The sequence below is a fragment of the Oryza sativa genome, chromosome 7, assembly GCF_034140825.1.
Source record: "Oryza sativa Japonica Group chromosome 7, ASM3414082v1".
Lineage (NCBI taxonomy): Eukaryota > Viridiplantae > Streptophyta > Magnoliopsida > Poales > Poaceae > Oryza > Oryza sativa.
Genome location: NC_089041.1, coordinates 13,350,704 through 13,363,659, shown reverse-complemented (window position 1 = coordinate 13,363,659; position 12,956 = coordinate 13,350,704). Strand labels below are relative to the sequence as shown.

General features: G+C 39.9%; 1 protein-coding gene across 1 annotated transcript; it reads left to right on the top strand.

The window, feature by feature from the left end:
• The first annotated feature begins 1,519 nt into the window (after positions 1-1,519).
• LOC4343026 (fatty acid desaturase DES2) lies at positions 1,520-7,439 on the top strand. The gene is made up of 2 exons (XM_015789789.3): positions 1,520-1,643; positions 5,995-7,439. The coding sequence occupies exon 2, from the start codon at positions 6,003-6,005 to the stop codon at positions 7,173-7,175; it is 1,173 nt and encodes a 390-aa protein (XP_015645275.1). The 5' UTR covers positions 1,520-1,643; positions 5,995-6,002; the 3' UTR covers positions 7,176-7,439.
• The last annotated feature ends 5,517 nt before the right edge of the window (positions 7,440-12,956 follow it).

Genomic DNA, 12,956 nt, shown 5'->3' with positions numbered 1-12,956 from the left:
AAAATTGATTCACAGCGGGCCTTGCAAATCGATTTTCACATAAAGGACTCGATCTATAGGGTCTCTCTCTATTTTTGCAACTGGTTACAAGCGGAAATTTTTTTTAGTCAACCTGAGAAATAAAGTCAGACTTGGAAAAAAAATCATTTTTCTTGTCGACGTTTTAGTTTCAATGGCAGAGTGTGCCATGACACTACAATGACCAGTAAACCTTATTTATTTATTGAGCAGGAATGCAGAGACCGTAGCAATTCAGTACACTGCGCTAAATAATTATGTTCATCTCCTCATCTACTATCGGAAATTTTGAATTATAGTATAGTAAAGAGTACATCAACGGCCAAAATTAGACACCCACCTAGCAGGGCGCCGTCGTTCCTCCTACTGCATCCGCCCGCATCCATCCTGGTGAGTGCATCCTCTGCCACCGCCGTCCGTTCATCTTATTTGAAATTTTTTTTATAATTAGTATTTTTATTTTTATTAGATGATACAACATGAAAGTAGATTATTAGATATATTTTATCATCTAATAAAAATAAAAATACTAATAATAAAAAGTTTTCAAATAAGACGAACGAGTGGCGGTAGCGGAGGACGTGCTCACCAGGATGGATGCGAGCGGATGCAGCAGGAGGAACGATGACTCCCTATTCGCCTTGAAAATTTTGTATGGTTAATATTTTTATTTTTATTAGATGATAAAATATAAATAGTACTTCATTTAACATAAAAAATATAAAACTGCACTACTTATTTTGGGACGAAGAGATTACTATAAATCTGAAATAACGAATTTAAATAAGAGGTGTGTCTAAGCTCGTAATATTAAAATGTGTCAGCGTGTACTTGTAGTACCATCTGTGACATTGTCTTGGAATAAGGCCTTGTTTAGTTCCTAAGACAAAAATTTTTCACCCATCACATCAAATGTTCAAATGTTTAGAGACATACATAAAGTATTAAATGTGGACAAAATAAAAAACCAATTACACAGTTTATGTGTAAAATACGAGACGAATATTTTAAGCCTAATTGTGCCTTGACAATGTGGTGCTACAGTAAACATTTGCTAATGATGGATTAATTAGGCTTAATAAATTCGTCTCACAGTTTTCTGGCGGAATTTGTAATTTATTTTGTTATTAGACTACGTTGAATACTTCAGATATGTGTCCATATATCTGATATAACAACAAAACCTAAATTTTTTTCCCAGCTAAACAAGGCCTAAAACAAGGGAGGCAGCTGCTGGTCTGTAAACATCAACCTTCTTTGATTCTTTCAATACCCATCTGTATCCATTCCAACACTCCATGGTAGTACTTCAAAATATAAGAAAAGGCGAGTCTTCAAAAGAAAAATCGAAAAGATGACATGTATCTTCCTCAATGTGTATACGGTGACACACCTTAATTTCGTTCAATCCAAAATAATGTCAATAACACTCCGCTAGCGTTCGATTTGGGGCTTGATGGACAGCTTTTAAATAGAGGCTTGCACCAACTGGTTCAGAGGCGCGGCCAGCATAAGCTACCCCGTTTCGTTGTATCCTTGGGAGGAAAAGGGAAGGGACAGGAGAAACCAGAAAAGCATCCGCCCTATCTGTTCTTCATATATACTTCTCAGTTCCAGTCTTCCAGGTCGCCTAGCCTTCTCGGGTTTCTTGTTCTTTCTTATCAGTTTTACATATATATATATATATATATATATATATATATATATATATATATATATATATATATATATATATATATATATATATATATATATATATATATATATATATGCAAGTTTTCTTTTTGGATATCAACCGTTGTGAAATTAGTATCTATTCATCATGGGGAGGTAAGTTGATTTGAAGGAAATGTGCGCTGGGCCGGGTATGCAGTGCGAGGGCCTAGCTTCTTCCTCGGCTCCTCGCACTTCAACCCTTTTGTCTGTCATGGTAGTAGCATTTCATTACAAGAAAAATCTCATGTTAGAATAAGCTTCCATAATTCCATTATAAAAAAAAAAATGAGTCTTGTTTATTAGAAGCCAGTCACGTTTTGACACAACGTAACCGCACGCCATAAAAGACACCATTACACATGCTTCAATATATATAGCCCTCTAACATTCAAATATGATGTTTGAGATCGCGTCAAAGTTACATAATATTATACACTCGTCTATATGCTCTTCACTACCCAAATTAATGATGTCCTACACGTATTCACGTAAAATTGGAGGGTTTCATGAGACTTTTTCCATTAGTAGAAGTGTTATACAAAACTGTTTACATATTTATTAGCACGCAACAAATGACCAGTGTATATCGTATCACTACTAGTAATAAACACATAATGTAAATGCGTCTACATGTAGCGCATGCATCTAATTAATGTGTCTAAGACTTTAGAGAAGATTATCTTACATTTGCTCTGAACTAAAATAATCTCTACACACCCTTTAAAGGTCCATGTGAAGATGATCGTAACACACGTATTTTATAGAAAGGACGCAGCTACACGTGCAGGGCAACCACAGAAACATATTTTGTGGTTACATCTTATTCATGTGTAAATTACTCCCATATGTTAGTTCGAATTATGTTAAAATTATCTCCAGCCACTATGATATGTGACAAATCAGGCCGAAGGCACAAGCAACAAAATAAAACAAAAATGCACTATAACATTCTCAAATCTACTTGATACTGTGAAAGTTTTATGCCTTCTACTTTCAGATTTACTATATCAATCAATCATTATAATTTATTCATGTTCTCCTTTAGCAGTGTAGTTATCTGTAATACTGTGAAAAATTACTTTTAATATTATAAAGAGTTACTTCTCTATTCTTTTGGAGTTAATTCCCTCTAGTAGTGTATTAATTAATAGCGTGAAGAGTTACTCTCTTCTAACAGTGTAGATACTTCTAATACTGTAAAAAAGTTACTCATAATATAGTGTAGTTAGTTCCTATATAAAACACAATTAGGCCTTGCTCGGTTTGAAGGATTCTTAAAGGAAATCTTTTTGGAATAAACACTATTCATGCATTCGGTTCATAAGATTCAAAGAAAATTTTTTCATAGAAATACTATGTCAATCCTCCAAAATATATTAATTCCATAGGAATAAAAACATCCACACTATCCTCTTTTATTCAGCTTAGTGTAAGAAAAATTCATGTATTCCAATCCTTTATTTTTCACTTGCATTCGTACATTATTCCTACGTTTTCCTATTATTGTGATTTGGAAATCGTGTGAACCGAATAGACCCTTATTTTTTAAAAAAAATAATACAGTGATTACTTCAAATAAAAAATCCTTGTGTGTATCTTCTTTATATTATCCATGTGAACTTAATTACCTTGCATAGTTTATTTTAAGTCAGCCACCACGTAGTTACTTCTAATGTAACATTAGAAGTATATTACTTTGAAATTGTTTGAATATATTCATTAATATTAAACTTCGAGTAGAGTACGATAGTTCAAACAAATCTAGAAAATAATACAAGAAATAAATTGTCAAAAGTTGTATTAATAAAAAATTAGACTAGTGTAACCTACCCTAGTTCTGATTGTTGACGTACGTTGGCTTTGAATATGGATTGTTGCATCTAAAACTGATCAGACGAAGAAAACAATCTCACGTGTTTTAGACTAAATAGTGCATACGCAATAGTTACATTATACGCCTGAATAGGCATGCTTGTAGCATCTAAAACCGATGAAAAGAAAGAAAACATCACGCATTTAAACTAAGAGAGTGTTTGAGAGAAGAGGATTGGAGAAGATTAAGATAGCAAAACACGGTAAACCATTAGGTCATTCCCAACCCAATGACTAGGATGGTGTACATAGTATTAAATAAACTGCCACCTAGGATGAAAAATGATGTGGCAAGTGAATAAATGAGGAAAAGAGAAGAAAACCATGTCTTGCATGAGACATGGTTTATACACAATATCCAAGACATCATGTGAGATAAAGAGCATTAAATTTAAGTATGGAATAGTAGTGTTTGCATTAAAAGAGTGGTGTCTAGTACTAGTTTCTTGATGATGTGAAGTTTATAGAAACCATGTCAGGTTTTTTGGTTGAGAATGGTCTAGGGTACGATTAATTGAGTACTAATTATTTAACTTAAAAAATGAATTAATACGATTCTTTAAAGCAACTTTCGTACATAATTTTTTTTATAAAAAATATATCGTTTGGCAGTTTGAGAAGTGCTCATGTGGAAAATGAGGAATCTTTCCTCTCAATCCGTTGTAATGAAAGCAACCTAAATAGTGCGTACGTATTGACTCGATTATACGCTATAAAAAGATATTTTCTTCATTTATTGCGTGCTGTTCTCCTAAGTTCACACCAACCACTTTATTGACTATAGATTATCTCACCATCTAAGCTCCTTTCCCTTTCGGAGATCAGAAGCTAAAGCAGCAAAGTCCAAAGTTAATCTGCACACGTCAACACTGCCGCCGGCTGCGTTCGACATAGGACCAAAAGTTATCTGCTAAACAATATATCTTTTGAAGAATATTCTATATAAAAGTATGAATCTAATTTTTAAGTTTGAATATTTAATACTGAATAAACTATATGCTAATATTTTCTCATGTTTTATTAATCTTTTTCTTTCTCTTTTCTCGAACACAGCTAGGCTGCGTTCTTTTGGAGGGGTTGGGAACCCCTCCCATCTACATGGAAAACGGAGCGATTGATTAACACGTGATTAATTAAATATTAGCTATAAAGAACTTGAAAATAGATTAATATGATTTTTAAAGCAAACTCTCATATATAATTTTTTTTGCAAAACGTGTACCATTTAGTTGTTTGAGAAACGTACATACAGAAAACGAGAGAGATAGATTAGGAACATGGGAAAGATATATATAACGATATAGCTATACCATGAATGACGCAATGAACCCAGACCGCCAGTCACACCACGCCAACGTGAACAGAATATGGAGATGGTGACAGTATCTTGTGCGGTTGTGCCGCACTTGCTCTTTTAGGACTGTTTAGTTCGTGGAAAGAAATTTTTTTTTGTCTTATATCGGACATTTGACCGGATGTTAGAAGGTTTTTTTCGGACGCAAATGAAAAAACTAATTTCAGAAGACGATCTGAAATGGTTCATCTTCATGTGTCCACGCTTTATATTTTTGTGTTAAATGGTTCTGTCGAGCACCAGTAGAAGATAAGACGATCTGAACAAGCTAGTAAAGAAAGGTCATTTTTATGACTCACGCTTGCTTTTATGTTAAATTAATGTTCCTTTGGACATGAAAAATCTAAACCAACAAACTAGCTAGCGAGAAAAGATGATTACATGTCATAATTAGAGACTAGTGTTTTGCTTTTTTCCTGTCAAATGCTTCATTCGAGCCCGTAAATGTTCAGCCCAATATACAATATTAGGCACTGCAAAAATATTTAGACCGTGTTTTTACAATAGTTAGTTAAGATGATAAAAGTTATAACCATTAACTTAAACATATTTATTTTATTTTTATTCGTTTTCTTTTCACTTCATGAAAGCATGTTTTCATAGAGAATAAGATTTAATGTTGAGTTGTTGTTAAGCATAACAACGATATTTTCTCTCTTCACTATCTTTTCATTGTCAGCAAACATTTCTAATTAGCAAGCAAAAGAGCTCCTTATTAATGACGATTGCACATACCCTAAAACCTTAAAAGATATAACATTAGACAATCTAAACCAAGTAAGATGAGTCAAGTGTTGTGGTGAGTCATTGTCATATTATTCTTAATTCAGACTTACTTGATCATGTCATACCAGGAACGACAGAAGATGGCGACTTCCCTGTGTGCTAGATGCACACGTCAATCAATGAAAAATTAGTGTTTTTCCCTTAATAATTCGTCTTCTGGTCTCCCCGTTGCTTATTTTTTTCGATTCGCCAGTAAATTAACACTATGAACGTGTTGACTGATTGCTTCGTGTAATTGCGGTCAGCAGCAGTACGTATGGGTACCAGCAGCCGGCCGACGACGGTGAAGGAGGGGAAGAAACTAGAGGCGCCCCGCCGTGCCGGCAGCCATGCAGCCGTGAAGCGCTCTCCGGTGGACAAGCCGCCGTTCACGCTGGGCGACATCAGAAAGGCCATCCCACCGCACTGCTTCCACCGCTCCGTGATCAAGTCATTCTCCTACCTGCTCCACGACCTTGCCATTGCCGCGGGCCTCCTCTACTTTGCTCTGGTCGTCATCCCTGCCCTCCCAGGCGTCCTCCGCCTCGTCGCCTGGCCGTTCTACTGGGCCGCGCAGGGGTGCTTCCTGTTCGGGGTGTGGATCATCGCGCACGAGTGCGGGCACCACGCGTTCTCGGGCCACGCACTCCTCGACGACACCCTCGGCCTGGTCCTGCACTCATGGCTCCTAGCGCCATACTTCTCGTGGAAATACACCCACCAACGGCACCACTCCAACACCAGCTCACAGGAGCGCGACGAGGTGTTCGTCCCCAGGTTCAAGTCCGACCTGCCGTGGTACTCCCCATACGTGTACAAGTACAACAACCCCGTCGCTCGGCTGCTGCTCCTCGTCGTGCAGCTCACCGTCGGGTGGCCGATGTATTTGGTGTTCAACACCTGGGGTCGCCAGTACCCAAGGTTCGCCAGCCACTTCGATCCCTCTGGGCCCATCTACAAGGGGCGGGAGCGCGTCTTCATCGCCATCTCGGACATCGGCATGCTGGCCGTGTCGCTCGCGCTGTACAGGCTTGCGGAGGGTTACGGGTTTTGGTGGGTGGTGCGCGTCTACGGCGTGCCGCTGCTTGTCGTCAACGCGTGGCTTGTGGTCGTCACGTACCTGCATCACACTCACCGGGCGATCCCACACTACGACTCCAGCGAGTGGGACTGGTTGCGCGGGGCGCTCGCCACCGTGGACCGCGACTACAGCTTCCTTAACCGAGTGTTTCACAACATCACGGACACACACGTCGTGCACCACCTGTTCCCTACCATCCCGCACTACCACGCTGTGGAGGCGACCAAGGCGATCCGCCCTATCCTCGGCGAGTACTACCAGTTCGATCCCACACCCATCGTCAAGGCGATATGGCGCGAGGCTAAGGAGTGCATCTACATCCAGTCCGAGGACCACAAGGGCGTCTTCTGGTACAGCAACAAGTTCTAGTACCTGTAGCAGCGGCAAGCGGGCGTATAGGAAGGGCTGACAGAATTAGCCATGTCGGTCTTGCCTCATCGCTTCATCTAAACCCATAATCTACTTGAAGTCTTGAATTAATTGTAAACTCAAATGAAATTCTCAATAAAAAAGAAAAATGCCTCTCTATATATCTTGCAATTTCCTTAACTGTCTGTAATAGGGAGCGCCATAAATGCAGCTACAAATTACAAGAATTACTCTATTTATGCTTGGTTTCATTACGATACAAAAGAAACAAGGTCCCCCTCTGTCTTCTAATGAGTAAATTACAATAATACTACTGATATACAGAGCTATTTCCTACTACTACATTCAACCTCAGATTCATCTCTATAGCAACTCTCGTTGTATAGAGCATACAAGATTTGATTAACATAATTAATATTATAGATTGCTTATCTTTACATTCGTTCCAGCACTTTGCTGTAATCGATCACAATTCACAAGTGAACCTGTCAGATATATCGCATCGATGCAATTGTCATCGACCAAGTTGTTTCCAATTGGTTGGCCTGTAGTCAGGGTCAGGCTTGATGAACAGACTGATCGATGCGGCATTAGAGATTGTTTCACCCTTTCCATGGATATTAGTCAAACTCAATCGGGCATGAGGTTGGACAAAATTGTCCATAAATAAAAGATAACAACTGAATTAACCGAGACCAAAACCAAAGTAACCAAGATCGAAAGGCTATCAGTTGTAACCAATCAAATTTAATACAGCCATTTCAGTTATCTACCACGATTAATTGAATTGACCGAAATATCACCAAGCCAACCTGTATAGCCCATCCCACTGACAAAAATCTGATTCCCCCCCCCCCCCAGGTCGTCTATTCCTCCTGCTCTCATCTCCTACGCTCTGGCAACACCTCTCCAAGACCCCACTGACCCATCGCCGCCTCGCCCAACACCCGCGCGCCGTTCGGCGACTTATGGCTAATGCCAACGTCACATTGGTCTAAACAGCTTATAATGCGTCTTGCCTGATGTCTGCACTAGCCTAGAGGACACCGCTGCGACAATGAGGAGGAAGAGAAGGCCTCCTTGATCGTCAACCACGACGGCGGAATTGAGAGGTGTGGAGTCGACCACGATGAGTTGATGAACTTTTTGCAATTATTTTTTACGATTTTTTGGCTCAACTGAAATCAGCTAACTAAACCGAATAGCTGAGTCTTCAAATTTTGTTACCATTATACTTTGGTCCCCATATTTAAATGACCGAATTTTTCGAATAGAGGATCGAATCATCAAATCGAATTGTTTGGTCTGGCCCATGAATGCACCCCCGGGCGGTCTCCTCTCCTTCTCGTCATTTCTAAATAAAACAATGTCTGCTCGTTTTTACATGTCACTTAAAAAGTTATAAAAAATTTTAGTAAGATAGTAAAATATGTGACATGTCACTCCACAGACATACATGTCCAAATTCAATTTATACCGGTAGAAGAAAAACAATAAATTTGACTTTAAACAGAACGTGTAATTTGATATCAAATTTGTTAATTTATTTTTCAAATTAAACAAGTTAAATTTAACGGTAGCGCTATTCCGCGCTCTACAGCGTGAAATATTAGTTCGAGCGCCGCACAACGTCCTTTCCTTCCAGTTTTCCCATTTTTTACCACCCCACATTTCCTCCGCGTCCTACCTTTTCTCGGTTTTTTTCGTTTTTTACCACTCCACCTTCCGTGTTTCTTTTTTTCTCTTTTCCATCTCATCTGTGCTTCATCAATGGGCCCAATAAAATATTAACCATCCATTTTTTTTGTTTTCCGTTCCTTCTCTGTAGTTTTTCTATTTTCGCGTTTTAGTAAAATATTTACCGTCTTATTTTTCTTTCCGAGTTTTCCATTTTTCTAGTATCTCCGCACGTTTCAAAAGTAATGAATTTACTCAGTGGAGTTTTTCATTTACTCCCAGCCTCCCACATCTGCCCATTCAAAAGTAACAAATTTACTCGCATGAATGCCTCCACATCGTATGGCACCAGTTGTAAAAGAATTACTACCAGCTTACAACGCTAGTAATTCTTTTACCAATATTATAAATATTGTTTAGATTTCATGGTCTGTGAGTAAAAGAATTACTACCTTCCTCTTGATATAGCCCATGATCTCGTAGCCACCGTGTAGTAATATTGTTTACTGATGTGTTCAATACACAGTATAAAAGTAAAAACTGAGATTTCGTGGTCTGCGAGTAAAACAAGTACCACCTTCCTCTCGATATATCCATGATCTCGTAGCCACCGTGTAGTAATATGTTTACTGATATGTTCAATTTACAGTATAAGAGTAAAAAACTGATACTAAGAGTATTGTTGATCTATATCATAAAATAGTCGTATGAATGAAAAAATTGCAGGCTCAATGACACACAAGCGATAAAATTACTCACAGCTGAATCAAACTAGAAAAAAAAATGATTCAGCCAAAAATCCATCGGGTGGCTTTGCTGGATCTTGCTATATGGATCTTGCTATAAGGATGAAGAGAACGGTCTATGTCTTGTGACTGGTTGTGGAGAGGGCAACCGGGTGGCGAGCTGTAGTCGACGATAGAATCATGGAAGGATGTAGCGGTGTGGTATAGAGATGAGCTCGACATTGCGCAATAGTAGCCATCCATCATCTAGCAAGCATGAAAAAAAATGCAAAAACATTCTCGTTCATGTCAATAAAGATGACGAGCAAAACAAAAATAGCAAACAACCTCCATCACCGGCGGACTCCACCCTATCCTCTGCAGCCAACGACATGGAGCACGATGTGTAAATGTAGGACCTGTTTAGCCCATCAATTGAGATTAGGTAATATTGGAGATTGCACGTTAATTTGATTTGCAAAAAAAAGAAAATTGGGGCTTCATGCGTGAAGTTGAAGGAGAGTACACAGATGCAAATCAGAGTGTCATTTCCTTACTTGTTTGCTGCATCAATGTCGTCGACGTGGAGTAGCTGCTGGTTGTTGCTATTGGCCCAGGTGAACACCTCCTTACTGGTTAAGGTGTTACCCAACGTCTGGCAGCGAGGCCCGGAGCAGTGCCTTCGCCTAAACCGCCACCGGCCACCGCTCACTGGCGACCGCCATCAACCGCCACGGTGTCGTCGTCCTCCTCCATGGTGTATCGCCGATCTGTGGGCTAGGATGGTTGATCGATTTAGATCTGAAATAAAGGAAAAAAGGAAGTGGGGCGAGAGTGGTTGGTTGGGTACGGGAAAAATAGAATATATACCGGAAGCAGAGAAGTTGTTTTTATCGAAGTAAATCATTTACTCCGATAATGGTGGGAGCACGATGCGGGACATGGGGTGGGATCGGAAGCAGGGGAGTTGTTTTTATTATTGAAGTAGATCGTTTACTTGAATAAAGGTGGGTGGTTGAGGTGCGCGATAGGAGTAAATCGTTTACTACGATAACGGTGGGAGTGGGATGACGGGACGTGGGGTGGGGTGGGCCTAGGCTGATGCATGTTTGGCACTTGGAATATTAGGAGTGCGCTGTGCTCCTAATAATAGTTATATAAATTTAAAACTGCATATTTATGGAATATCATATCATATATTGATTTATCTTACTAATTATTTTTAAATTTAGATAACTTTCAAAATGATATATATAAAATATGGATATCCCGAAAAAAATCATCTCCCATTTCTTCATGTTTTTCCAGAATACGCAAAAGAGTTGCGCATCATTGAATTAAGACTTTGAGAGAAGCAAATTAATACAAGATTATACCCCTAGGAGGCTATACTCAGTATAAAATAGAAAACACACCCCGCCACGTGCCCACACACCACCTGTCGGAGGATGATCTCCTTGAGCGGGGGACTGTGTGGCCCCCCTTTATTGGTTCGGCCGGGGGCAGCGGGTGAAAGTTGAGGAGTTGGAAGAAAGGAAGAGTATGGCTATGTCGAGGGGTCGGGGCCCCTCAGCAAGAGTGAGACCCTAGAGGTTTATATAGGTTCGGGCCGCTAAGAAGCGTAATACCCTACTCCTGTGTATGATGATTTTTCCGAGCTTACAAAGTCTCTAAATCTCTGGTGAGCAAGCTAAAGTTCAACCTCTCATCCACAGTCTGGGGGGAGAATCCTCCCATCCTCAGTAGGCCTGGAGCTCCTTTTATATCTCAAGGGGTTACCACATATGCCACGAGAGCTACCTAGAGAAGAGGGAAATATTCTCCACATTAAATGTGTGTCTTGTGCCTTAACTTGGAAGTCATCTGCGCGTCGGCTGCCGTGCGGGGCCCATCAAATCATGCCGGCTGACACAGGGGACATCCCTCTCACTCACCTTTTAATGGAGGAAGACTTGGGGGCATGCATGTACCGGGAATACAATCTAGGGCACATCTGGTGCGGCCAAACCGGCTACAGTTTGGATGAGAGGCCCAGAGCCTCTCATCATCACGATGGACGGGGCATACCTGCCACACGCCGCCAGACGTACGACCAGGGCGTGAGCGGCTTGTTGCCGTCCCATCTGTCATTCGGCCTATGACCGACTGGTCACAGACCGGTCGTAGGCTTGTCAGGCACGCAACATGCCGCATTCAATGCAGCGTGGTGCGCTCGCTCCGCCTGCATCAAAGGTGGTTAGGTGGACGCTGGAGAGCGTTCACCTAACCTCACACACGTGGCGGCCACATGGTGATTGTGGGGAGGGGTCGGGGCAGCCCGACCCCTTGGGCTCAGAGGGGACGGCTGCCACCTATCCACGGGCTCGACCCCCTTGGGGGAGCACCACGTGGACACTGGGGGCGGCCTCTTCCCTCTAAGCTTGGTACCCCGGGCCCATATCACCGACACCACCACACCCCGAGGAACACACGGCGTGAAGAGTTCCTCTCCTCTAACGGTGTAGATACTTCTAATACCGTAATAAAGTTACTTTTAATATAGTTTAATTAGTTCCTATATAAAACACAATTATTCAACGATTTCTAAAAGAAATCTCAATTCCTTTGGAGTAAATATTATTCATGCATTCGGTTCATAGGATTCAAAGAAAAATTTTCCATAGGAACACTAAGTAAATCCTCAAAAAAATCCTCCAAAATATACTAATTCCATATGAATGAAAACATCCATACTATCCTCTTTTTTTCAGCTCGGTGTAGGAAAAATTCATGTTTTCCAATCATTTGTTTGTCACGTGCATTCATATATTATTCCAACGTTTTTCATATTCCTGTGATTTAGAAATCATCTGAACCAAATAGGCCCTCTTTTTTTAAAAAAAGTAGTACAGTGATTACTTCAAATAATAATCATTGTGTGTATCTTATTTATATTATCCATGGGAACTTAATTACCTTGCATAGTTTATTTTAAGTCAGCCACCACGTAGTTACTTCTAATGTTATGATGTATTACTTCTACTATTGAAGTATATTACTTTGAATTTTTTGAATATATTTAATATTAAACTTCAAGTAGAGTATGATAGTTCAAATGAATCTAGAAGATAATAAAAGAAATAAATTGTCAAAAGTTGTATTAATAAAAAACTAGACTAGTGTGCCTGCCCGAGTTCTGATAGTTGACGTTGGCGTTGAATATGGTTTGTCGCATCTAAAACTGATCAGACGAAGAAAACAGTGTCACGTGTTTTAGACTAAGTGGTGTTTAGATCCAGACGTGTAAAGTATTAGCATATCAAATCGGGTATTCTATAGGGTGTCATATGGGGTGTTTGGGTATTAATAAAAAACTAATCAAAAAACTAATTATAGAATC